Here is a 27,776-nt window from a genome sequence, read left to right on the forward strand (position 1 = left end):
TCCGGTTTCGTGGGTTTGGGCGCAAATAATAAAAGGTTATAGACGTTATAGATGCTGGTGCGTTGTGTCTAGTATAGTTTATTATCGTGTTTGGCTATTATTTTGGCGTTATACTTTGGGCTGTTTTACAGTGTGCGACTAATGGGGTCTAGACAGCACTATACCAGTTAGCGTCACACACTTTGTAGTGTCATTTTGGCCGCTATATAACAGGCTATACAGGACGACTGATGCATTAAGAGTCTATCGCTTTTTATTTCGATCCGGAATAAGCCCCATAATGGCCATCTCTCTGCTGAATGGGTGTAATAGTATATTGCGCCTTTTACCCGGTTTGGAAAAGGATAATGTTCAATCGTTCTTGTCTATATTATGGAGACCTTGATATCGATTGCTGCCTGACAAAGTTTTCATGAAAATGAGTCGTCAATTAGATTGAATTGATGTATAAGAATGAATGAGAGTGTAATAGTGAATTGTAATTGCATTACAGACGGAGAAGAATCAAATGATGACGAAAATAGTCAAGATAGATGTGAAAGAGCTGGCACGAATGTTAAACATGTTAATATCCGGTGCTGGCTGGGCGCTGGGCGGGGCCTTGCTGGGAAACAGCCGGGGCGGAAGAGTAGGAGGACTGAGCGGCGGCAGGAGCAGCGAAAGACTGCTGGGCAGGAGCAGCGAATGTCTGCTGGGCAGGAGCAGAGAAGGTCTGCTGTTGGGGAGCAGCGAAGATCTGCTGTTGGGGAGCGGAGTCGACCGATGAGGCCGGGGCAGATTGCTGGGCGGATGATGCTGCTGCTGCTGCGGGGTTGATGGTGATGCAAGAGCAGATCTGCTGGGTAGTGGCCGGAGCAGATGCGCCTCCGCCAAGGAGAGAAGAGCTGCCGCTGGACACTGGTCGGGATTGTTCAGCGGTAAAGGCCGGTCTTTGCTGCTCCAGGGCCGGGCTGCTCTGCTGGGCTTGGGCGACGTACGACGGCAATTGGCTGCCCATCATTCCGCTTCCTGATTGAGGTCCTTGGCTAGAAGATCTATAACATAAATAACATTGAATGACGCAAGACTCTCAAGTATAAAATGGATGAAAATGGAATTGAAGTTCAAAACTCACTGAGACAAGTATTGGCCGGAGCAGGAAGCAGCCAACATGGCGCAGATCATAACGACCTAAATAATTAGAATAAAATAATTGCTTGTTAAGTAACGCAACGTTTCCAGCGATTCGTACTCATCAAATGTGAAATAAGTCAAAGAGTCAAAAACTCTAGTCGAATTGAGAGAGAAACATGGAAAAGATGGAATGAAACAATTTAATCAAGGAAATTTCAAAAGTTTGTACTTACAGTTTTGAAGGTATTCATGATGAAGTAGTAGGAATTGGAGTGCTGTCGACTGGAGAACTTGCAAAGATGAAGTGAGTGTCTTCCAAAGAAATCGCCGGAGTTTAAATACTCACAGGTCCAGGTAGAAACGAAGCAAATCAGGTGGAATTGAGTTAACGGTTAGCTATAGGCCCACTCAACGCGGAAGATAGAAAGTCAAAACTAAGAAAAACTGACCTAGTTCAAAGGTGAAATTGTTTACCTGCTTTCGTAGACATCCAAGGTTAGAACCTTCGCGTCCCCTACGACCTATTTTCAAGCCCCTTCCATATTTTATTTCTTCGTCCAGACAAACTTATTTTTCTTTAATAGCTTCTGCTGTAGAACCAATCTCTTTCCATGTCTTTGTCAAGCATCAGGCTAAAGGTATATAATGTATATAACGGGTCGTAAAAGCATTCTACATTCTGGTTGCTAAGTGGATTTATATTTATTTTTTTTTAAAACAAAGAATGTCGGATTGCAATAAAACAGACTGTGTTATTCATCTGCCTCCCACGTTCGCTGTAAACATCCCCGGATTCTGATTCGACTCCCCCGCAAAAAGTGTAGACTAGACGATCAAGTGAGGTGATCAAGTCTATCATCTGTTTAAACTTGGAAGTTGACTCGATTTTCGTCACCGGACGGATATGATGCGAAGGGCACTCTTGCTGCCGAGTGCAAAGGATAAACATCCCGGGTGATTAATTTAATCAGATTTCCTCGGATTTGCGATGTAATAAACTCTCCCACGTTCGTGGATACGCTGGTGGATGAAAGAGGGATGTGCGCAGATCAACGATCGACAGCGATATTATTTATAGTTTGGGTTGTACAGGATTATGTATAGGCTACGTCGTTGAGAACTATATAGGCTACTAGCCAGGCGCTGACAACTGACAACTTGTTCTGAATTTGGATTTTTTTAGTTATGAATCCACAGTAGTTATACGTATATATTGTCCATAAGGGGATGTTGTTGTACGCACGGATAACTGTTCGGGAATTCCGAATTCATGTGGAAAAACGACCAGGTCAGTCAGTTCATCGACGGAGAAATGGAATCCCCTCGACCTCGAGCATTCAAATAACTTGAACAATAAAGTTAGTGGAAATGTGGACTTTGCAATAGGACGGGGTCAGCAGACGGTATGTCGTTTAATAAACCGGGAGTGCACAAATCCAGCCAACATAAACGCATAAAACGAGTTGCAACTAATTAGCCTATATTGATCCACCTCGACTTGTATAATTAATTAAATGACATTAGCTCTTCCAGAGCTTTCAAAATATGGCCATTAATTTTTTTCCTTTCAATTGTAGACTAAATAACCTGACAATTTTCAAAGGGAGCACTGGCGTTGTCTGGGTTTATTATTTTTTACCTTGAAACTTAATTAGCTGAGTGCAAGCCCAGCTAAATCACGGTAGCAAATAAAATTACTTTGACGCGAGTCTTTTTCTTATTAATTTTCTACATAATTAATATCGTATGTTTTTTCCGTATTTTCTTCTTTATAGCCTGTTTAAGTTGAGCCGTTGAGCAATTGAGTTGCCAATGTAATGGAAAATAATTGCGCGAAACGCCTATTTCTGTTTGATTTCACATTCCCACGCAAATGTGCTGGAAACAGTTTTGGGTCTTTCTGATAGATGTCGAAAAACTGAATCAAGTCTGCGTCACGATGAATCAGTCCCACAGATGAACCGTTTAAGGCATTTTCAACACCAAAGTGAACGTATTTCCCATTATCAATTGCAACAGCTTCAGGCAACTTTTTTTTAATGGCTCATTTCTCGAAGCAGGCAAGTCATTGCCGTCAATCTGCATCAATTCCATACCCGTACTTGGTAATAATCTGTAATTCGGGATTGGCTCGTAAAGCTTCAGCAATGTCAGCAGATACGTCAGGTGGCTTTGTTTTTGATTAGTACATGCAGCAAAATGACGTAGTAGCTTTATAAGACACATGGAATTACGTGCGTCTTCTTCAACCTCTTTAATAAATAAAAATAGTAAAAATCCATATTTTGTATATAAATTAATAAAATTATTTGTATAGGGGAGAGTGGGGCGATCTGGCTCACTTTTTTCTTTTAGCTCCCATTCCTTTATTTTCCACTGTATTTAGATCCACCAAATCTAAAAAGAAAGAGAATCCTTCCTGCTTTAAATGGTGATTTTTTCAATCCGATCTAAATAAATTAAGACTAGGTTATTGCCGATTTTTTTTTTAAAAAAAAAGAGCAAACCCGCCCCAGATACGGGGTCACTTGCTCACACCGCCGGGGTGTCTCGGTCCCTGTATTTCTTACGGAAAACCGTTGACTGACAGTCGAAACTCAAAATTTAAAAAAATAACCCAATAATGCAACCCATCAACGGAATATCAATAAAAAAGCTTAAATAAGCATGGTAGTTGACTAAAAACACGAAAAAAGTCGAAAAAAAAATAATTTTACTGCTATCATATGCAATTTTATGAAAGCCTAAAAGCCCCGACGCTGTGTGGCCGATGCACCCCCAACAAAGGAGTCTTAGTATATTATTGAATATCTCTTATTTAAACTATCGTAAATATAAAACAAACTAAACAGGCTTAAAGAAAAGATAACGTAGAGTAATTTCTAGATTTTTTAATAATTTTAAAGTTATCGGGAAAGCCGATATTTGATTCGAAAGTCAAAGCAGGACGACCCAATTTTAAGACGAAAAATTTATTTTACCATTCATTCCTCAACCGTTCGTCGTACTACCATGAAATTTGGTTTTAAGATGCGCATTACTAACATCTACATCTCCTGATTTTTTTTAAATATTTTATTGCAATTCTAACCCATCAAGAAATCAATTGAGCCAACCGACCGGAACGCCAGATCGCCCCACTCTCCCCTACCCTGGAAATCAAAGTCATCGAATATTGGGTCAGTATCCTCGGGACTAAAGTTTTGAATATCGTCTTGGATCATTGAATTTGAGTTATTGTCGGGTATCTGTAATAAAGCAACTCTGATAAGCTGCTGTGAGCTTATTCACGATAATCTTTCTAAAACAATATTTACTTGTGCATCATGGTCCACCGTTCCGTTTTCACTCATGATAGCAGGTTTTAAACAAAATTTTGATACTAAATCAGGTGTGTGCTTTAAATTTGCCCAAATGTCATTAGGTACACCATCCTTGCACCAATCTTCAACTAATTTATCATTTACAAAAACCTAGGTTAGGACTTTTCAACTCTGTGTATTTACATTGTGAAATGTGTGTGCAGCACTTCTATGAAACAGGACTTCGTTTATAATTTTTAGGTTTACCGGAAGTTCTGAGATGATAGCTGGTGGTAAGAATCGAGGCACATCCAGTTCAGCAACCCATATCATAGTCACGGTCTAACAGGAGAGGTAGACAAACGCCATGGCAGCAGACTAATCAAGGGACTTAGAAGGTTCCTTAAAATGTCAGCATTGAAGAGTTGTGACCAAGCTACGCCCGCGATCTAAGCGGCATTTTGAGGAAGCTTCTAAGTCCCTTGATTATTCCGGTTGATCAGAGGGATAGGGCGTTAGTCTACCTCTCCTGTTAGACCGTGTCAAAGACATGATAAGGATGTAATTTGACAGGTGGCACCATCTTTTGCATCTACATTGGGTGATTTCACAGCTTCAATGCTCTTGTAAAAAACCTTATACCTCCAAAGCGACTTATCACAAAAGTTTTGCAAACGTATCTAGAAAATTTTAACAAAATAGTAGAAGATCAACTTCGATTGCCACTGACTCAAATCGACGACGTTTCGATGTTGAATACTGCCCTGTTGGACGTCGAATTAAGCGTTAGCCTAGTAAGAAATTTTTTAAATTCTTTACCAATTCAATGTTCTAAATCTTCTTTTTTTAGTGCGCAGTTCAAATAGATAAATTTAGATTACTCACTAGCGAAACTGTTATTTCCAAAGCCTTACTTGCAAGTCTAGTATCTGGACAAATATGTCATAAAATGCAGTGGAAACGCAGAGGAAAGGATCTTCGTCCAGGAATCGGTCATCTTATTAATTTTATCGCCATTTTTTGAGGTAAGTTTTACCATTGACTAAGAGGGTAAAGACTACGATCGGGGATAGGGCTGAGAGGAATGCTTGAAGCTATGCTCTTCCTTTGCCGTATGGTGGCGCGTCGAGCACACAAATCTAAAGCCATTATTTTTCCTCTTTCCCTAGTGATTTGAGTCTTCACACACCGCAAGTTTATAATTAAACCATAACATTTCAATAGTGATGTTTTGTGTAAATGCCTGAAAATCGTGAAACGCTGTTTCCTGGGCCTTAAAAATGGGCAAAAAGGGGGTTTAATAAAGGAATTTATAGATTGTATCTAGACATCACATAGAAATTTAAAAAAATCTCACAACATGGGGGATATCTAAGCTATATTTACACAAGTAAGTTCAAAGTGTTTTTTCTCTAAACTGGATAACAACTTCGACCAAAGAAAAATATTGAAAAATACTACATCATTCAGGTAATCCGTAGCATGTAAGTTTTCCACTATTGAAGTAGTGGAAGTCATATTAATTAAATGTTTTGTACAGGGCATATGGGGATTGTTTACACATGTAGGACCCAAACATGTATAGTTTACTTAGAATTTTTAACATTTTCCCACTGAAACACTCGGTAATTCATTTTCCTAATTATTTAGATTGTCATATGTGACCAGGTATTGGTGGAAAATGCTATAATCCAATTATTCGACCTCTCCAACTATTCTGATAGTTTGCCAACCGAGGCCAAAGAACGCTTCCATCCATCTATTCGACCTCTCAAGAAGAACTGGTGGTGTTTTTAAAGCATTCTTCTGTGGCATTCCTTGTCGGATATGTATCGTTTAGATAGTTTATTCATAAATAGATTTTTTTGTGTTTCAAATGATTTGTATTTGTTAGCATTATTATTCAAAAATAGAGAATATGGATGAATACAAAATAAACACTTAGGATGCTTCATCATCGTTGAAAAGTTGCTGTAGGGGAGACTGGAGTAAAACGGGGCGGTTTTTGTTTTCCCCCTATATCTCCCAAACTAATTATTTAATTTCTTTAAAATTTTGTTTTTATGTACTGTATTCCATATTGTAATGAACCCCCCATATTTTTTATATAATTTAATAATGAATCATTTCCCCATAAAATACCTTTAAAGTTTCCTCAGATTTGTGGGAGTGGCCTATTTTTTGGGGTAACTGAGGACACTGAGGACACTGGGGTGGGTGGTAAGGGACGTCATCCGTTTTCTCTTTTAAATAGATTAATAAAATTGAAAAAAATTGAAAAAGTGTTCCACTGCATAGACTCTTTGAGTTTATAAATATTTCAATTTGATTATTTTGGCAATGAACCTTTTTTCTTTTATGAAAAAAAATTCCTTATGCAGCAGTAGGATATCCTGCGTTGCCAGGTCAGGAAATCAAGCCTCTTTAAAATGCTGTACGCTGATTGGTCCGTAACTGTCCCAAAATAGTCAAAAACAGCTGTCCCGATTTCCCGATTATGACTCTTTTTTTTAAAGTTCATACTGTCTAAACTAATCGATATAAAATTCTAATTTTTGTTTTAAACGATCAAGAAATGAATCAGCTTCATTTCCATATTAAATTTACATGCCATTAGCGTTTATTTGTTTCTATAAACATAAAATGACGGAGACAAAAATTTCTAAAAAAAACCCGTTTTTTTAGTTTTGTCAATAACTCATGCAGTTATTGACAAAAATCAACCAAATTTCATGCCTAAGTAGATTATACGTATTTACATAACATGCTAAAAATTTTAAAAATTTTATAAACATCTAATATTTTTTCCCCCACTGTCCCTTTTGACCCGGTGTCCCGTTTTAATCCAGTCTCCCCTAATCCTTGGATAGTTGAAATGAGTAAGTGAAATTGTTTGCGTAATTGTTTTAATCTAGCTTCCAATTTCTGACATTCACATTCTGGGGCTTCCAGTACCTGTCGCAATAGAGATAATTTCTCTTGGGTGCTCTTTCGATCAGGCTGTGTTTGAATAATGGCAGCCAAAGCATCATATTCCATTTTATTCCTACGAATATGTCTTGCTTCTTGCAACTCCTTCTTGGTTGCTTCAATGTCTTTTTGATCTGACACAATTCCTTCTTCAATCTGGTTGTAAAGGTCATCATATAGTGTTAATGCTCTGCAGTGTTAATTTCACAGCACCTCAAGGATTTTGTGGCAGCAAAATCACATTGGGAAATTTGACCGATTATTCTGGCATAAGATTGCTTGTCTGTAAAACATAAAAATACATCACATAAGCAAGTATAGGGGAAAATTTTACACAAAGTATAAGTTATGTTTTAAATTACCAACTTCGAAAGATAGCGGTCTTTGGCCTCGGTTGGCAAACTATCAGAATAGTTGGAGAGGTCGAATAATTGGATTATAGGGCCATTCCATGGTATTTCAATTTTTTTTTGTCGCGGTACCTCACCGATTTTGATAAAAAAAATACTGTGTGTTGTAATTCATGGTTACATAACACTGTGAAATTTTCAAATTTTTTGGATCAGTGGTTGAGCGTGAATCGTCGTTCCAAATTTCCGGTTTTTTGCGGAATCGTAGTGCGGAATTTTCACTAAAACGTAAATAAAACGGCGGCGGATAGAGCAATTGAGTTCGGACAAAAACCAAAAAAAGGAGAAAAAAAATTGTAATTTTTTGGTTTGTGTCCGAGTCTGATTAGTCATTAGCAAGGTTACGCAATCTTCATTTAAAGAAAAAAACTTTAATGGCTAATCCCTGAGGTATATTTATATACGAAGGTCCTTAACAATATAGGGTGTGGGGTATAGGGGGTAGGGTAGTAGTAGCTAGTAGTGAAATTCAGATGGTTTAATGTCCATTTGGTTATCCTTTATACGTTTCTTCCCTGAATGACCAATCGTCACCAAATTTTGTACATAATTCTGTCAAAATTTGATACATGTCGTAACGGGGTTTCATTTGTTTTCATTACTGTTTTAAAAATTTAATTTGCGTACTTGTTACCTAGCTGGTTGCCGAATCCTAGGCAGTGAATTCGCTTTTGTTTGCTTAACCTTCCAACTGTCAGTGCAGTGAGTGCTCAGCAGTGTTAACAAAAAGAAAAAAAGTTTGAATCTTCCCTAGCAATTCAAGTTTTGATGATATGATATTGATATTTTGATGATATTTGATTTGATTTTTATTGTTCTTGTTCGATTTCGTCTTTATTGTTCTTATTATTGCCTCTTTTTGTTAACTGTTTTTAATAAATGATGATCTTGATTTTAATAAATTTTTTGATCAAGTAAAATTTCTATTCCCCTTTTTTTTAACAGTTAGTCATCAACCAAGAAGTTGAGGAACATTTTAAAAATGTTTGATCATACTCATTTTGAAGCTCTGGGTCATCTCTCTCTTCTTCCCTTGTCCTCTCCACAGTCATCAAGATCTTTTAGCGGTCGTGAAGAGTTACCACCGATCTCCCACTTCCATTTACCTTCAAAAGTTTTTTAAGTGTAATTTTTCAAAAGTTACCAATGGCTTGCTCGAGATTCGAACCCCGAACCATACGAGTGCCAGCCCGGGTTGCTAACCATTAGACCAACATTGACATGAGATTTAAGGGAAAGCGTGGTCAGGTTGGTGTGTACACCAAACAATGTAACGAAAGACGAAGTAAAGCTATGGTAATATCACTAGCGACGCTACCATCGGTATCGATTTTGGAACCGGTCGTAAAACACTTAGGTTATATTGAAAGGTTTGGTAAAACCTCCACTCAAAGCGGGTTTTCGTTCGATGATGTTTTATTTCCGTAACGCGCATAATTTAAACAAATCAAAAATACATCAAGAGAGATTGGAGGCATACACACGGCCCTTTACCGTGTAGCCAGCGTCAAAGTCTACAAAGACACAAATAAGACAAGTTTAAAACGGAGAACGAGCGAGCCAGCATCAGACCGAATAAACGGCCTGACACTAGACCCGAGAAGGGTGAGCCAACACTAGACCGACTGAACAGCCTAGCATTGACTGAAGAAGAACTGCGTTGGGTGGGGTTTTATACAAGTCGAAACAGGGTCAAACGCGGTCATTGACAGTAGAGTCAAGGCTAGCGTGGGTCATAAAACAGAAGGGGGGAATGACTCGTATCGAGGTCAGCGAGAGAGCAATAAACAAACGAGGGGAATGAACTATTTTGCCGATAACTAGAACGCTGACAGCCAATCCTTACATACCTTGGGGCCATGGGAGATTGCGTCCCGCAATCTAACAAAACAAAACACAAATACTGAAACTGGTAAAAAGAAAGAACTTTGAAAACTGACGGGAAACATCGATGAACTGAGTAGCGTAAAACGTACTTCGACCTTTCCTGGAGCGAGAGTAACATTTTAAAAATAACGTCAAGCGAACTGTGTGATGCGACTGACCGGGCGCCTCGTGGCCGGTGTAACAGTCAAAATAAAAATAACAAGTGATAGGGAGAGAAAAGTCAGAAATCGTTCTTGCTTAAATGCAGGGCAGGTTGCGTCTTCTTTTGTCCGTAGCGGAATTTTTTCTTCGTGAACTTACAATACATGAAGATCGGGAATCAGTATGGTAGGTAGCGGCGTCGTAGCAGTCTCTTCGGGGGTGAATTGGGATCATCCCATCGCTGCATCCACATGTGAGAACTGAAAAGTTACTCACTTCAACACGGTGATAGACGGGGTAAAGATTTTATTGTAGAAACATACATGGCTTTACGGTCCTACATGCGAAGCGCGAGACTTCTCTAGCATGAGGCGGGCAAATACAAAAACATAACTACAATGGAAAAAGAAGAAACAATAACCCGACAGAATGTGACATCCTGCGAGCCAGAAGGAGTGAGCCAACACTAGACCGACTGAACAGCCTAGCATTGACTCGAGAAGGGGTGAGCCAACACCAGACCGATTGAACAGCCTAGCATTGACTCGAGAAGGGGTGAGCCAACACCAGACCGATTGAACAGCCTAGCATTGACTGAAGAAGAACTGCGTTGGGTGGGGTTTTATACAAGTCGAAACAGGGTCAAACGCGGTCATTGACAGTAGAGTCAAGGCTAGCGTGGGTCATAAAACAGAAGGGGGGAATGACTCGTATCGAGGTCAGCGAGAGAGCAATAAACAAACGAGGGGAATGAACTATTTTGCCGATAACTAGAACGCTGACAGCCAATCCTTACAATATGCCTGAATTAAGATTTTTTCAGCGGTGGTTTAATCTAACTGCTATAAGAGCACATCCAATTCTTTATAGTTAATATTTAACTAATAATTTTTCCAATTCCATGTTACTATAGTAATAAATGTTGCTAAAACTTAATCTAAACGTGAAGTGCGACGTGGGGTGGCGGGGCGAAGCCTCCGCCACTCCTAAGTCGCACCACTCATAATATTAACAGATTATTAGTCAATTAGTTATAAAGAATCAATTATGAAAGAGAATAAAGGGAAACAGAATTTTCCAAACGTTATAGTATGTATTAATCTACCATAACCTTTATTTTCTGTCTCTTTAACGTTTAAAAAAATTACCGAAGGATATTACCGAAGGAATCTTGTATCTCCATTCTCGAACGGCGAAGCTGATCGCGACTTGCGCCATTCGATAGCCCGTCTTTATGTTTACTTATCCTGTAACAATTTCCCTCCTTCCAATCTTCGTGTTTTAGTTATGAATTATTTAAATTTGTTCGTTTTCCCTATCTTTTAACACGGGGGCCATCGCACCTTACACTTCTCCCAGAGGGGGGCGCGCGCGTCGTTTACAGCTCCCCTATGTATAGACGCCGCCGTTTTATTTACGTTTTAGTGAAAATTCCGCACTACGATTCCGCAAAAAACCGGAAATTTGGAACGACGATTCACGCTCAACCACTGATCCAAAAAATTTGAAAATTTCACAGTGTTATGTAACCATGAATTACAACACACAGTATTTTTTTAATCAAAATCGGTGAGGTACCGCGACAAAAAAAATTGAAATACCATGGAATGGCCCTATAGCATTTTCCACCAATACCTCCTCACACATGACAATCTAAATAATTAGGAAAAATGAATTACTGAGTGTTTCAGTGGGAAAATGTTAAAAATTCTAAGTAAACTATACATGTTTGGGTTCTACATATGTAAACAATCCCCATGTGCCCTGTACAAAACATTTAATTAATATGACTTCCACTACTTCAATAGTGGAAAACTTACATGCTACGGATTACCTGAATGATGTAGTATTTTTCAATATTTTTCTTTGGTCGAAGTTGTTATCCAGTTTAGAGAAAAACACTTTGAAAAAATACTTCCATAAGAGACAGTGTTAAAAAAGGGTGTGGTTTTCTCAATATGGCGGATTGCAGCGTTGTCGGACTACAAGAATTCTGCTATCCGCAATGTGCAAGAGGTCTATTTTCCCTGATTTCGCCTAATTTTCTTGACCAAGTGAACCGCGGGAAAAGAGTGGACAACCCCTCGTTTGGGATTCCTTGCAAACATGCAGTACGGAGACGGTACAGGACTACAGGGAATAGTAGCTAGGTAGTGTTGTGAAATTAATTTCTTACATATCATGTTCTTGTTCGCCAGAAAATTATAGAATTGAAAAAGATAGAAACAGCAGTTTTATAGTTGGTTGACGACCCGCTAAATATGGTCAACAACTACCAAAACAGTGAACGTCAGCCTAGGGCTCAGTTAGAAATTTTGATCTCAACTATATATCTGATATACGGATTTTACTAATTACATTTTACGGATTTTAGTATTCAAAAAGTCACAAGCACAAACGAGACAAATCACGCAAGAATTTTTCGCTGTTGTGTTTGGAGGTCAAATGTTGTGCCGCAGGTGAAATAACCACTTTCTATCGTGTTCTGAAGGCCTTTCCTTCCCTTAGCCCTTTTGAAAGAATAATCTAGCAGTATGAGGAAGACGGGGAAAACCTAGAGACGCACGACATTTTCGTCGGTGTTTTGTGTAAACATCTGTGCGGGAAAATCCATTCGACTATTGAATCTTGCAGAAGTTGAAAAGTAAAACTACTAGTGATGTTCTCGTTAAAAAAACGATAACGAAATAAACGTATTAACGGGCCTCGTTATTGACTTTTTCAAATAACGAGCGATTTTTTCAATTAACGAGCTACGAAATGACTGTTTTTTTCGTTAATTTCTCTCTCTAAATTTTGGTATAAAAATCGCCCAAAACCGCCAAAAACTCAGAAATTTGTTCCTTTTTTCTTTTGGCGGACGAACTTTCCACCAGATTGTTTCTCTGTCTTTCTGGAAAAAACTCAATTAAGATCAATTTCCATATTTATCCACCCGAAAAAGAATTTTCGATAGCTAAACGAGATTGTGTGGGCAGAAAGTATCGTACTGACAAAGATAATCTTTTTTCTTAAGTTTGATTATCTTTTTAAATAAGAACTGTTTGCTTCCCCTTCTATTTTAAAAGATACTTTTTCCCTATCACCTCCTAATGCCTAAAAATTATAAACTTTAAAGGCCATCGCTGTTGGCAATCAAGTAATATTCCCATTTGTAGTCGGCAAAATGTTTCATTTCCGCTAAAACTCGGTCATTTTCATTCTCTTGTTTTTAATAAATTTTGCTAAGGTGTTTTTCTTATGCGATTTGTTAAAAAACTAAGATGTGTAAAAAATTTTTTGACCGTAAACGATAACGAGTCGCAAAAAACGAGAGAGTGCGACTCGTTTAAATTAACGAAACGAATAACGAAACGAATGAAAAATTAGAAAAAAATATTAACGATAACGATAACGAACGGTAGTCGGTGAAATAGGACTGAAACGAAATAGGACTGGTAGAAATAGGACTACGTTTTAGGACTAGTCCAATTAGAACTGGTCGAAATAGGACTACTTTTTGCAACTTATATTGCCAGTCCTATTTCTCCTTACGAGCAGTCCTATTTCTACCATCCACTAGTCCTATTTCTACCTGTCCTATTTCAACAGATAAGAGATCTCGCATCCTTGACGAATTTGTCAAAATCCGGCACCGTTCATATACTATTCAGCCAATTAAACTATGTTAGTAATAGTCCAGTTCGTTTTTCATTTGTAACTTGTATATTTCAAAACTTTTTTAACTTTTTTTTAATGAAAAGGTTGAATGCAATCATGTTAATAAAGCCCATTTGTTAGAAATATCAATTTGATATGCAATTTAAGGTTTATTCGGAAATAAGATATTGTGTTAAAAGTTTCGAGTTTTACGGGACTGACGCGCAGCCCAAGCCGGCCAGAAGGGGTGTCGGACGGGGGGGGGGATTGCACGTACCCATGGGAGAGGGGTAAGAGAAGGGGGGTTTACCTGGGCCATACCATACGGCACCATCTTTTCCCTATTACTAAAACGTCAACGGTGATATAATGGTTAGCAATCCGTTCTATCATGCCAATGGACTGAGGATCGAGGTTCTGATTCTCAGTCAAGGCGAGATAAATAAAAATTTAATTTTGAAAATTTTAAATTACAACAGCCTCAGGTACTGTAATATCAATCGATCACATATTGCATTATATTAATCAATATCTATGGAGATCCTTTTGAAGGAAGCAATGTTACTTTGAGTTGCCGGACCTACGGAAATACCGCGTCATCCACTTCACCAAAGTGGTTTTACCAAATCAACGGAAAAGGACCAATGCATATCATAAATGAAACCAATCCACCTGAAGGTTTGAAGCTTCCTCTCATTGGAATTGCTGATTCGCTTAACTCAAATTCATTTATTTCATTTAACATTTCAGGTATTTTTATAATGCAAGACACATTTGTCTATAAACTCACAACATTTTACGAAAGTCAACTTTTCCTCCCCGACATAAGTCCAAGTTCCTACACTTTTCAGTGCCAAGAAAGCGGCCTTACTGAAAATATATCATTTCGCGCCAAAGGTATTTAATTCGTGTTGTAGTATTTTCTTCGTGATTGATCATGGAACAATTTATCAATTTATTATTTTTTTGCAATTTTTCAGAATTAAATGCCAACGACCCAAAGTCTAAATTTGTTCAACTAGAGAAGATAATATCGCCCAAAACTTAACTTGCGTAAGAGGATTTCAAGGAAATCGCATTCAGTGGTCAAAGGTAAACTGTTTCATTCATTTGGAATTGATTCTTTAACTGGAATAATCACAAAGTGTTATATTTAGGACAAATTTATTCGGATAGCACCTCCTCCACCTTACCGCTTGAAGGAAAATTGGAGGAAAAGGGAAGGTATGCTTGTATGTGGAATAACAACTTTCTAGACGAGGCGAGTTACAGAAACTTCACGGTCTTGTTTCTCTCGCAACTTGAAGAGATTCCACCAATAGACAAGACCGTCGTCATCGCCGTTTCTACCACATTTGCAGTTTTGCTATTCATTCTAATTGTCTTTATTGGCATCAAATTCTACTTTGATAAGGTAAATGGAACGAGTTTTATTATTGATAATGTATAATCATTATTGACGTGTATTGATGAATTCTCTAAACTGTTTCCTTCTTTTTGCCATTTGACTTTTAAATCAAAAGAAACGACGAGTTTCACAGAAAGCGTTAATTCGATTGCTGACAGGAAAAGCCAATCAAGTCAATAAGGAATCACCAATAAAAGAGCAGATAGAGTACCTACCCTACGACAAACGTTGGGAATTTCCAAGAAATCGTCTTAAACTCGGTTAGTTTACCGCGCCATTTTCCATTTTCGTATCTAAAAAAAGTTTATGACTTGTGTAAATTTAGGAATCCAACTGGGAGCTGGATGCTTCGGTCGAGTCGTCAAAGCGGAAGCAGTTGGACTTAAAGGCTCTGCTTGAAGAAACTGTGAAAACCGTGGCCATCAAAATGGTTCGGTCGGAGGCCAACATCGCCGCTACGGAGACTCTCATCGGTGAACTGAAAATCCTCGTCTACTTGGGATCGCATGTCAACGTCGTCAACCTATTGGAAGCCTGCACCAAGCAAATGCATTATAAAGGTTTATTTTAAATAATCTGATGTGTGTTGTCTTTCTAAATTAGTTCGTTTTTCTTCTTTTTATTTTTCAGGAGAACTTTTAGAGATCGTTGAATATTGTCGTTTCGGCAATTTGCAAACGTTTTTGATAAACCACAGGAACAATTTTATTAATCTGGTGGACGAGTTTGGGAACCTGCGAGCGGAAGACATATTGGGAAGCAACAACATCGTCAGGTAAAAATATGGATTTAAATTTGACGTTATAAAACAGTTGAACGTTTATGTGATACACAGGATAATAGTTTGTGAAAACCCATTAACATTGGAAACAAGTGGGCAATCTTACGATCCTTCTGGCATCAATTCATCTACTGAAATCTTGGACGTTTCAAGTAAATAACCTCCCACAATTACATTAAATGAAGAATAACATTAATCATCCCTTTTGTTATTGACTTTCTATTGCAGACTCTTATAAACAACGGAATCTGGATCCCGATTTTGATAGGGCGATTTCAACGAAGGATCTCATTTCTCGGTCTTTTCAAATAGCGCGAGAAATGGACTACCTGGCGAAGAAAAAGGTACGAGACAATGCAATTTGATTTTGACCCCATTGTAAGACCCCATTGTTTCATGACTTCACGTCCCATGAAAAGGTTCTCCATGGCGATTTGGCTGCCCAAAATATTTTACTCGCTGACGATGGAATTGCTAAAGCGGCCGATTTTGGAATGACGAGGAAAATGTACTACGAGGAAAATTACGAAAAAAATGGACAGGTGATTCAAAATTCACTTAATCTTTAGATATCTTTCAAGACTAAAATTAACGTTCCGTGGAATGTCAGGGTTTAATGCCGCTCAAATGGATGGCGATTGAATCCTTGACGGATCGCATCTTTTCCAGCCAATCTGACGTGTGGTCGTACGGAGTTGTTCTCTGGGAACTCTTTTCTCTGGGAAATAAGTTCCCTATCCAGGTTGGAATAAGTCAATTTCATCTTCGCACTATAACATAAAACTTATTTGAATATTCATGTAATATTAGGCATGGACGTCGGCCACATTCTGTTGAAGGAAATTCTAAACGGACATCGGATGGACAAACCAGCCCTTGCCCCCAATATCTTCAGGGAAATGATGAGAAATTGCTGTAAACGGATCCAAAGGAGACACCCACTTTCAGTCAATTGGAGGAGATTATCTGCGGCCAAATGGAGTCGTCAGTCACCGTTGACTATTTGAACATGAACGCGCCGTACGAAAAACAGAACGAAGAAAGAAAGAACGCAACCCAAAAGGATCATTTTGGACTGTCCAAGTTGTTGAGTGAAAACCCGAAAGCTCAACCGAAGGAAAAGTCATCACGGTCCTCATCTTTTCCCATGCGATTCTCAAAAATAGATGCGGAGGAAGATTTATCTTTATAAACGTGATTAGTCCATGTTATTGAACTGTCAATGTCATTGATTAGTGGAATTCTCGATTTCTATTTATCTAAATGATTTGAATTACCATGTCTTTCTCTTTAATTCATTAAAAAAATCTGACAAGCGTACAATGTGCATCAGGAATCGGTGAATCACCAGCAATCAGCAACAGGTATGACGTGCATTTTTCATTATTCACTAGTCATTGGTTGTCCCCATCATTTTCGAGTGTGCAGCCCTTTGCTTTTGGATCCGTGAATTTTTACTACGAGATCTGTCTGTCAATTTAAAAATTTGCTAGTCTACCCGATTTTCCGGAAGTATTGTTTACGGATTACCTGCCACTTTTTTTGTCCGCGATGAATTTTGGTTCTCCCTTCCAAACGTTTTCGATTTTAAAAATAAATAAATGGAAAAATACGCCCTAAAACTTGCAATACGTAAAATCCGCAATATAGTCACACAATAAACGTACCTTTCCCCCGGAATCTAAAACAAAACAACAAAGAAAAAAGAAAGGAGGAGTAAAGTAAAGTAAAAAACCGTCGCCACCTTCCATCCAAGTGTTGGACAAAGTATAATCCACGTAACGGCCGAAATGAGGAGAAATGTCGACAAAAACAGACGATGAGACCTTCATCTTGTAATCACAATCAAATCGCGTTATTATTTATAGAATAGTACCCTATATTATATAACTGCAATTCATTTTAATTATCTGTATGCTGTATATTAAAAGGTAGGGGAGACTGGAGTATACCGGGACACCGGGTCAAAAGGGACAGTGGGGGGAAAAATAGTAGATGTTCATAAAATTTAAAATTTTTTTGGTATAATATTTAAATGCGTATAATATACTTTGGCATGAATTTTGGTTGAGTTTTGTCAATAACTGCATGAGTTATTGACAAAACTAAAAAAACGGTTTTTTTTTAGAAATTTTTGTCTCCGCCATTTTATGTTTATAGAAACAAATAAACGATAATGTTATGTAAATGTAGTATGGAAATGAAGCTGAATCATTTCTTGATCGTTAGAAACAAAAATTAGAATTTTAGAGCAATTAGTTTAGACAGTATTAACTTTAAAAAAAAAGTGTCTAAACCGGGAAATCGGGACAGCTGTTTTTGGCTAATTTGGGACAGTTACGGACCAATCAGCGTACAGCATTTTTAAGAGGCTCGATTTCCTGACCTAGCAACGCAGGATGTCCTACTGCTCCATAAGGAATTTTGTTTATATAAGAAAAAAAGGTTCATTAACAAAATAATCAAATTGAAACATTTATAAACTCAAAGAGTCTATGCAGTGGAACACTTTTTCAATTTTTTTCAATTTTATTAATGAATTTTAAGGTGAAAACGGAGGACGTCCCTCACCACCCACCCCAGTGTCCTCACTTACCCCAAAAATAGGCTCCTCCCATAAATCTGAGTAAACTTTAAAGGTCTTTTATGGGGAAATGGTTTATTATAAAATTATACAAAAAATATGGGGGGTACATTACAATAGGGAATACATTAAAAATTTTTTTTAAAGAAGTTAAATGATTAGTTGGGGAGATATAGGGGGCAAACGAAAACCGTCCCGTTTTACTCCAGTCTACTGCATTAATCCCGCGGTAAATAATTACTTGCGTGGCGACAACCGGTGCAGCCGGTTGTCTGCTGCTGGTTCTAATTTTATTATTATCTCAGAAATAACTTAATTGACTCTGATATGACCAACTTTTGACACCAGCTGTTTGATGTAGGGGAATCACTTTTACGTCATCAATGAATAAGAAAAAAATATTTAAGATGGCAGAACTCTAATCGAAATGTATTTGCCGACGGATATAAATTATTCCAATTTCTTTTCTTTTTTTGTTGTTGTTGAGGGAATCATTTGCATATTACATTATTTTGTCCATGTATTTTCCGAACTTGATTTTTGGCGTTTACAAAGCTGACGTTTTGCATGATGCGCTATAAATAGATCAGCGCTGACGTGGACGTACCGCTGCCTTAAATCGTTGTGCTCCCTCCTACTTGTCCAGCCTAATATCTCGCCGTGTAGTCGACGGTCGAGGTGGTCGTGTTCTGGGGTCCTCCGTAGCCCCCTCTGCTCTTTATGATCTTGTTCTGCCTTCGATTCATGTGAAATCTTACGGCAATAGAGCATTTTCTAATTATGCACCCACTGTTTGGAACAAACTACCTGTGTCTGTTCGCTCAGCCTCTTCTCTTCCTCGCTTCCGTACTGCACTTAAAACTCACTTTTTCCGTATTGCGTATAAATGATGATTTCCCTGCTTCAGTCGTGAGCCAAAAGGCGCCTTTGATCATTTGTGCTTATGTAAAAGAGCGCCTCATAGAAATGCAATATATTATTATTATTATTATTATCAGCTGCTTATCGGCTTATCGGTTACATTACCGATACGATCGATAATGTAACCACAAATCCATTCTAGTGCCTGCTGGGAGTAGACATTAGGGATTCCGCTGGGATGGTAATACATGTAACATTTTCCATCTCCATCAGATAATCCATTGTCTTCCCCACAAGAGAAGTAAATGCATGCAGAATTAGCGATGCAAAATTCTGAGCAATGCTCAACATCAGTAGTGTATATCATATAATCGTAATCGTTAATAAGATGATGACAATTGCTGTCCCAGCGACTCAATCCGTTGTCGCCCACCTTCCAGTCAACAGCGGACACGGTCGTCATCGACTGATGGACGATAGTTTGTTTTCGTTTCCGCGCACGGGAATTTCACGTTCTGGAGTTAATTGGCTGATAATGTATGCGTCGTGACACGAAGAGGTAGTAGTCGCGGCTAGGTTTTCCCAGGTCATTCTGAAGGGTTTTATCCGCTGCGTGCTGGTGACGCTGGGTTTTTTGGTTTGACAAAACAAAAGACGAGACCTTCTCACAATCAATAAAATCGTTAAATATAAATAAACTGCAATAAACGAAACTTGTATTGCATCGTTAGAGCTTTATTGTCTGATTACTTACATTTTATGTTATTGCAGACAATAAGGAAGGATAAAATGATTGGCAAAAAATTAAAAGTGGATGTTGAGATGTTTCTTGTTTGAACATTCGGATGAAAATGATTCCATTTTTACACGGTGCAAAGGAGATTGAGTGACGACGATTTTCTTTTCGTTTCCGCGCACGTGAATTTCACGTTCTGGAGCTATGGGCTGATATAATTTATGCGTCTATATACAGATATAAGAGAAAAGGAATAAGGAGATTGTATCGCGTCCATTTCTATGTTTTTTCCAGGTTATTCCAGCAGGGTTTTCTCCGCAGTGGGGCCGGGTTTTTCACAAAATTGGCATGACCAGATTGTATTTGTGTCCATGGTTATAGCCAATAGCTTTTATTCATTATCAGTTTCAACCAGTTTTTGCCATGTATCTCTTAAGGAGAAACACATCTATATATTAGAAGATCAAAGACCTTTCTTCGCCGCAAGGCATACCAGCAGGAGTACTAGTTTTTGCGGGGAAATCCCGGATTGGGGACCAGGAAGAACCCAGCAAAAGACACTGCTGAAAGCCCAAGTTTTTGCGCACCCGTTTGCAGTGCTGCTTGGCACAGTTTACGGCACTTGTGTTACTGACTAACTAGGAAGAGGGGGAGCCATGCTGCTGTAGAGCCAGTGGGGAGTTGGTTTTGGATCTAGTATAAAAAGGGCTCGAAAATCAGCCAATATTATCACAACTTATTGAACAGCTGAACTCGTTTAGCCTTCCTTACAGAAAAAAAATGGCCAAATCGGTAATAACAATTTATCTCAAATCCAAAGTTATTCTATTGCAATGTTTGTTTATTTGTTTTATATGCTGCATATGCACCTTTTTAGCTTCTGATGATTTTGATGGTGTCTTTGGTGCTGCTGGCAATTGTCAGCGAGTTCGGTGGACTCGTCGAGGGATGTTTCTGCTGTGAAAATGGCGATTTATCCCAAGGCAACTGTTGTCGTTGGCGTTGCGATGGTGGAGGATGTGGCTGCAGACCTTTCTTTGCTCTTCACTGCGGTGCACCCGACAGGTGTGGTGCAGAATCACCCTAACCGAAATAGTAGTTCATCACTTGTTTTACATGCAACCGAACTGGACCGAATTTGTTATCCGACCGAGATTATCCGAAACAACTGCAGAATTTAATAAAAAAATGGGGAATAAATAAGAAAATCCAAGTCTGTCCTATCAAAATCTTTTGGTTTCAATTAACCCGAGCAATATTTGTATAATTGTGGATATATATGCAACCTTCCAACTCTGATAATACACATCATACAAATGCTCAGCAGCTCTGACTTTGTAATCATTTTTACAGATCTAAATTGTTGTGGACACTTTAAAAATCGTTTGAAGAACCCAAATAGGAACAACAACATAGCTCAACACATAGCAAATTTTGAAAGTGTTGTTACGTTGTTAAGCGCTATAACTTTCCTGTTTTCAAAAATTAAAATTCCAAAATGAATTTTGGGTTCGCAGCAAACGCCAGTTGAATATGTAATCCAAATTCAACACGATAACGAAAGATTAATTAAATTCAGAAGGCCATATAGATATCACGTGCAATAGCCTACGTTTTTCTTGATTGATTCAGTGATATGTGCTCGTGCTGTCAATGTAAAGTAGGCAACGAAATGTTGTGGTCCCAGGTCAGATCACAAACACCTTCCCTTTTATTACCTCAGTCAGTATTTAATATATACAGCCTATAGCTATATAGTTGGGTCGCAGACTTTATCACATTTTGAGCGCATTTGAGTGTTTCCTAATTGACCTCCTTAATAATTAAAAATTGAAATTCTTTGTATAAGAAATGAAAATGAGAGCTCAATAAGCCTAAGGTTTGTCCCTGGTTGTCCCACTGTGAGATTTATAGAAAATCTACTGCAAGGCATTCGGGAAAAACCCAGTTCCTGCTGAGGTTCCCCGCGCAAGTATATTATTGCAATTTCCTTTTTCTAACTTTCAAAATTTGACGATATTTTTGGATGAAGTGCCATCAGGTTTTATTTTCACAATTGTGTTCTAATGTGCTGTCAGGTCTTTCGTGCTGCTCTCTCTCTCCTTGGCGTAATGAGGCCAATAATATTTAATAGTAAACCTAAACTAGTAATTGTATCCGGTTTGATGGTAGATGAACAAAATGTGGACCTCAAATTCGTTTTTTAAAATATTGTGGACACAACCTGGTCATGCAAATTTTGGCGAAAATCCCGGCACCATCCAGCACGCAGTGAAAACCCTGTGGAATGACCTGGAAAAACCCTATAGACGCGACTATACTACCTCATTCGTCTTCGTGCCAAGACGCAAAAATTATCAGCCAATTAGAGCCAAAAGGTGAAAATCACGTGCGCGGAAAAGAAAAGAAACTCGTCCATCAGTCTCCTTGCGCCGTAAAAAAATGGAATCAGTTCCATCCGAATATTCATCCAAGAAACATCTCAGCACTTTGTAACTACTTGCCAATCATCTTCTTTCTCTAAATCTACAACATTAAATGTAAGTCCTATATAATAAAAAGTTAAAATGACTGTAAAAAAATGTTATAATTGTTATTATTCAGGCGAAAACATCGGTTACATGCCCAGTACCGGTGAGAAATGCGGAGGAATTTGCTACGCCAATTTTCAATGCACTCATTTTGCTCATGGAAATGGATACTGTTTCATGTTTAGCGATTTCAGAGGATTTTTTTCCGAGCATGAAGCAGGGTAGACTTGTGGTTACATTCCCAGTCGTCTCAATTTAGTCGGATAAGCAGTTGAATTATACAAACGAAATATAGAACCGCGGCTTTGAAAACGCCAAAAATCATGTTCGGAAAATATGGACACAAAAATGTATCATGCTATTGATTCCCTCAACAATAACAAAAAAAGGAATTGAGATTTTATAGTTTTCATCTGGTTGTCATGTTTGACAGTATCAAAACTATTTATTGCTGGCCAATACATTTGATCCATAGTTCAGCCATCTTAAATGTTCTTTTCTTATTGATTGGTGACGTGCTGATATCAAAACGCAGCTGGTGTCAAAAGTGTATGTAAGAAATTTCTCTTATCAGAGTCAATTAAGTTATTTCTGAGATGATAACAATCCGAACCTCAGCAGCCAACCGCACCAGTTTGTCGTCGTCCTTCCGCGCGGTGCACGAGCGGACTAAATCAACGGAAATATCCGACAAGACGGTCGAGATATATATACCTACAATCCTTTCATATAATAGCCTAAAATCCTGGACATATAAAGTTTAGTAACGTCATTGTATAGATTAGGGTTGGACGTCGGTCACATTCTCATAAAGGAAATTCTTAACGGACATCGGATGGACAAACCAGCCCTTGCCCCCAATATCTTCGGGGAAATGATGAGCAATTGCTGGAAAACGTATCCAAAGGAGAGATCCTCTTTCAGTCAATTGTGTAACAGAACGCTCGGTCGACTCCCGTTTTTCTGTTACTTTCCCTTTCTACAAGACAATCTCTAACGTCGACTACTAGATGTCGCTTCCGCTATACTCCATCTCATACCAGAGGAGGCTGCTACCATTTGAATCTGCCGCCAACTCGCCCTATCTCTGCCACCAACTTGCCCCATCTACCGCCAACTCGCCCCATCTCTGCCGCCAACTCGCCCCATCCCTTTCCCTTTTTACTATCCCCTTTTCCTTTTCGCTATATTAACTTTAGGCGTACTTTTATCTTTTATGCCACTATATAAATATATTTTCCTCCCTTCTCGTTCGCTCTGACCATGTCTTAACGTGTCGGGTCACGTTTCCCTATACTATCCTCTCTAGGCCTAAACATGTCTGTTCCCTATACTCCCTCTCTAGGCCTATGCTAACCGTGCAGCCAGAATTAGTATAAAAACTGTATGTAAATGTTATTCTGTACTGCATTCTCCCACGGCATTCACACTACCATTGTGTTCCAGTCACACTCTCCTTTTGGCATTGTATTAGTTATATTTTCCCTTGTGCTCAGTGCCTGTTATTTAAGCTAAGTGCCATTTCCAACTGTACCTCGAAACTTGCCGTTTTTTGACAAGCCTAACCGCTCAGCCCGCTACCACATTTTCTCCATACAAGTAGTATTCAACACGGAACTGGTGAGCTAGCTCAAACGCTCGTCCTCAAAATGCGCTCTCAGGTTAGTAGGGAAAAACGAGTGCTGCCGCGGTGGCCAATTTGTCGTTCCAGATTTGTTGATTTCGGCGGCCATTTTGTTTTTTCTTAAATAGGCCCGTATATTTTTACTTTATTTTCTTATTAATTATCAATATTTGAGCTTTTTTATGGTGTTTTTCGTGCTTAGCTTTTAAATTAACCCTATGTTTATCTATTTCCAGTCATTTTGTTTTAATATTGTTACCAGATTTCTTTCTCTCTCTTGCCTAGGAACTGTCAAAATGGTTAATTTGTTATTTTAAGATATATTTATCATATTAAGTAACTCAGTTTATTACAGGTGAGATTTCCTTCAGTAACCTGCTTTTTTTCCCATCAAAATACCCCCATTTGTTTGTAAAATATCAATTATGGGGTATGGCTTGGTCAGTTCGCTAAGTTGTTCCTTGCATTTTACATTCTGTCTTTAGGTAGTTTGCAGCCATTCAATTTTATTAACCATTATCTATTATTATTTATCCAGGGACCCTTTTTCTGAAGAAATTACCAGTATTATTGGTTATCAGTTGGATTTTCTTCATCGTGAACTATGAAGGCTAGAATGAGAACATGTAAGTTGTTTTTCTTTTATTGGAATAGCTTCCATTGTATTTCAATTAATTTAAATGTGTTCTTTGATAGGTTCCTGTGTTAAGCAACCTCATACAGATTCAGATTCAGTTTTATATTCTTAGTTTAGTTAAAATTTTCCTTCGCTCTGAAGCATAGGGTAAAATGGAGTTTTGTTAATTTGAACTTAAATTTGAATTGTTTTAAGTGGATCTCAATTAATTATTATGTTTTGTTTCATATTTTATTTGTAAACAGTCTAAATTTTGCAAATTCAATTTATTTGAAAATACAATTTAATTTTTTAAATTTGGATACTGTTTAGCACTTTTTGCAGACGCATCTTTCTATACTTGTTTACATTTTTCAGTTCGGCTGTCCCCACTGTCAACTGTAATATGCTGCGTTTTTTAGAGAGATTTTGAGAGAGATGGTAACCTTGATTGTTTTATTCTTTGTGTATCTTATTCCAAAACTACTTTATTATTCTACTTTGATTGTTTTAGAAAGTTTTTATCGGTGGCCAGATATCCATGATCAACCAGCTGATTCATTTGATTTTGAACCAGATTTCAACCAAACTGTACCCCGTAAGAGCAGTTTTTAAATGTTTGTAGTATTATCATATTAATTTCTTTTCGTGTCCCTGGAATTCCTGCAAAGTGCTCCTGAAAGTTTTTCTCTCTTAGAACAAAAGACTGGACTAATTTCTGTGGCTAAAAGTAAGAATCGTAAAAGAAATGGTAAATCTAATATTTTTCCTATCTTCTTCTAAATCATTTTTGGTCTACTTTTTTATTTTTCAGAATGTTTTTCTCAGTTTTCAGAGACTTGTGGTCAAGCTGTGGATTTGTTTCATGTTTCACACGATGCTTGGTTCACAATGGCAAGAATCAAGTTGAAATATTTGAAGGCTTTATGGAAAAAAAGAATTGGTTATGAATTTATTATACTTTAATTTGATATTTTAAACTAAATGTGACAAAATTGTAAGTTAAATATCTTCAAAACTGTTTTAGGAAAAGTTGTTTGAAATAGTTCTTTTAATTGAATGAAATAAGTTGAAGAAAAATATTACAGTTTATTATCCATTTCTGAAATGTCGTTAGTTTTTATGTTACATACAATACTAGTTTCGGTTAACATTTGTAGTTTATTGATATCGTATCGATAATCGATTGTTTATTGTACAGACGAAGTTAAAGCCAGTATCACAATATTGCTTTCCTCGTGGACAAATTTGTTCTTTAAAAAATTCCTTTCTTTAAATTGAGTGTTTTTATAACAAAATATGGATGAAAATGAAGATGATATGTCAGAAAGTAATGAAGATTCAAATGTGGGAAGTAATGAAAAACCCATGCACTTATGCTTGGGTGCTTTTACTGATAGACAGATACCTACCATCAGAGGCCCTTTTTCTGCAGCTTCAACCAAAAGGAAAATAAAAAAGATGCGGGATTTGGTAAGTTTTGACTTTAATAACAAGCGTTTTACACCGTTACGTTCTCTGATCATTAAAATTATGAATTTATTTAGGCTGAAGAACTCAGCATTCATGCGAAAGTTCAAACCATCTTATGCTATGTAGCACCGAACAAAAAAATTCCAACCAGATTTTTAGAATCTTTTGGAGAACATGCTGATGGGTTCTTGTATTCCACAAAGCTGGGAGAAAAAGTTTACTCGACATTAGATACAGCTACTAAAACATGGATTGGTAAATTGAACCTTTCAAGACTTAAATTAAAACTCGTTTAACCACATATTTTTTTTTCTTTATGTAGAACCTTATTCTGGGAAAAAACCTGAAAAGAAACATGTTACTAAGAAAACCATGGATTCAGTCATTGATGAAAATGACAAAAATACAACAGAAATTGCAAGAAATGAAGTTGCAATTGCTGTAAAAAAGGCAGCTACAGTGAAAAGGCTGAAATTGCTGGAAGAACAGTAAGAATTTATTCAATGAAAAACTATTGCTTTCATTATATTATTATCTTTCTACAGGAGAAAAAAGAAGAATGAGAAGTTAGCATCTGTGAAACCCAAAAAGCCGGTGAACAAAAAATCAAATCCAATTCAAGGTCCAGTTACTTGTTCTCCCCCTCCAAATTTGATTGCGAAAAGCTCTGCATGTTTACCATCAGCACCAAATAATGTCACATCATCCCAGTCTTACACCCCACAGAAAATTTGTTCGTCCAATCTTTCAGTCAGTTTAGTGAAGGACCGAATCAATGAAGATCCCATTCACGGACAAGATTCAATTTGTGAAACGCCTATTACTAAAATCACAACTTCCGAAGAAATTTCCCTTGTCTCCATAGTAACTGACGATGAAAATTTGGCAAACGATAACCCACTATCTTTGTTAGAAAACCCTCTAGACATATTTGAATTTTCTGAGGATGAAGCAATGGCACTTGACTCTCTAAGTCAACCGAAAATTGTTTCCCCAGTGAGATCTACGAATTCCCTCGTGCCTTCTTTAAAGGCAAATACGCACTCAAATATCAACTGTGATATTTCTACCAAATTTTCATTTCCTGCTAAGAGTTTACTCAAGTCAGTTGAGAAAACGAAGGATTCGCCTAGCGAGACACGTCGTACCAAACAGAAACCAACTTGCCAATCAGAAAGTTCGGAAGGTATTAATGGAGGTTTACCTTTAGAGAAATCTAGATCTAAAAATAAAGCATTTTCGGCTGTTGCCGCTGCTAGAAAGCGCAAATACCCTGAAAATGGGGAAAATACCAATCAATCTCTTACTACCAGCTGTGCCATACTCTCTCATTGTACATCAGAAAAAGAAACGGAAACTGTTCAAAGTGCACCTGTAAAGAAAAAAATTAAACATACCAGTTGTTCCATACTTTCATACTTATGTACACCAGAAAAAGGAAGGAAAACATCTGTTAATGCACCTTTAAAGAAAAACCAACTGCCCAGAGATGACAGCTGCTCTCCTCCATCAAGTACACAGAAAAAGTGAATATTTGTGTCGGATGAATATTGTCGTCATTGCGCAACGTGTTTTTTAAATTAATGTATTGTAATCTTGAAACGAAATAAAATCTTTGTGTCATTTATGGATTCATGTTTACTGTTTTCCTAATTATACTGCATATGTAAAGTACAGTATCATTTATTTTGAAAATTAGT

General features: G+C 37.8%; 2 protein-coding genes and 4 long non-coding RNA genes across 6 annotated transcripts; 5 read left to right on the top strand and 1 right to left on the bottom strand.

Annotated features, from left to right (window-relative positions):
* Positions 1-446: 446 nt before the first annotated feature.
* Positions 447-1,424, bottom strand: LOC124325900 (nematocyst expressed protein 3-like). The gene is made up of 3 exons (XM_046784471.1): positions 1,347-1,424; positions 1,115-1,170; positions 447-1,034 (listed from the first exon to the last, which is right to left on the bottom strand). Exons 1-3 carry the CDS (start codon positions 1,362-1,364, stop codon positions 566-568), a joined length of 543 nt encoding a protein of 180 aa, XP_046640427.1. The 5' UTR covers positions 1,365-1,424; the 3' UTR covers positions 447-565.
* A 14,658-nt stretch (positions 1,425-16,082) lies between these two features.
* Positions 16,083-17,147, top strand: LOC124326015. The gene is made up of 3 exons (XR_006915501.1): positions 16,083-16,193; positions 16,262-16,393; positions 16,462-17,147. It is a non-coding gene; the product is annotated as an uncharacterized LOC124326015 (long non-coding RNA).
* A 3,104-nt stretch (positions 17,148-20,251) lies between these two features.
* Positions 20,252-21,025, top strand: LOC124325961. The gene is made up of 2 exons (XR_006915471.1): positions 20,252-20,624; positions 20,710-21,025. It is a non-coding gene; the product is annotated as an uncharacterized LOC124325961 (long non-coding RNA).
* A 2,950-nt stretch (positions 21,026-23,975) lies between these two features.
* Positions 23,976-24,900, top strand: LOC124326003. Its single transcript, XR_006915498.1, has 3 exons — positions 23,976-24,024; positions 24,526-24,613; positions 24,684-24,900. It is a non-coding gene; the product is annotated as an uncharacterized LOC124326003 (long non-coding RNA).
* Positions 24,901-25,261: 361 nt separating this feature from the next.
* Positions 25,262-25,711, top strand: LOC124325994. The gene is made up of 2 exons (XR_006915490.1): positions 25,262-25,354; positions 25,432-25,711. It is a non-coding gene; the product is annotated as an uncharacterized LOC124325994 (long non-coding RNA).
* Positions 25,712-26,412: 701 nt separating this feature from the next.
* LOC124325837 lies at positions 26,413-27,703 on the top strand. Its single transcript, XM_046784449.1, has 2 exons — positions 26,413-26,564; positions 26,622-27,703. The coding sequence occupies exons 1-2, from the start codon at positions 26,449-26,451 to the stop codon at positions 27,604-27,606; spliced, it is 1,101 nt and encodes a 366-aa protein (XP_046640405.1). The 5' UTR covers positions 26,413-26,448; the 3' UTR covers positions 27,607-27,703.
* The last annotated feature ends 73 nt before the right edge of the window (positions 27,704-27,776 follow it).

The sequence above is a fragment of the Daphnia pulicaria genome, chromosome 1 (assembly GCF_021234035.1).
Source record: "Daphnia pulicaria isolate SC F1-1A chromosome 1, SC_F0-13Bv2, whole genome shotgun sequence".
Lineage (NCBI taxonomy): Eukaryota > Metazoa > Arthropoda > Branchiopoda > Diplostraca > Daphniidae > Daphnia > Daphnia pulicaria.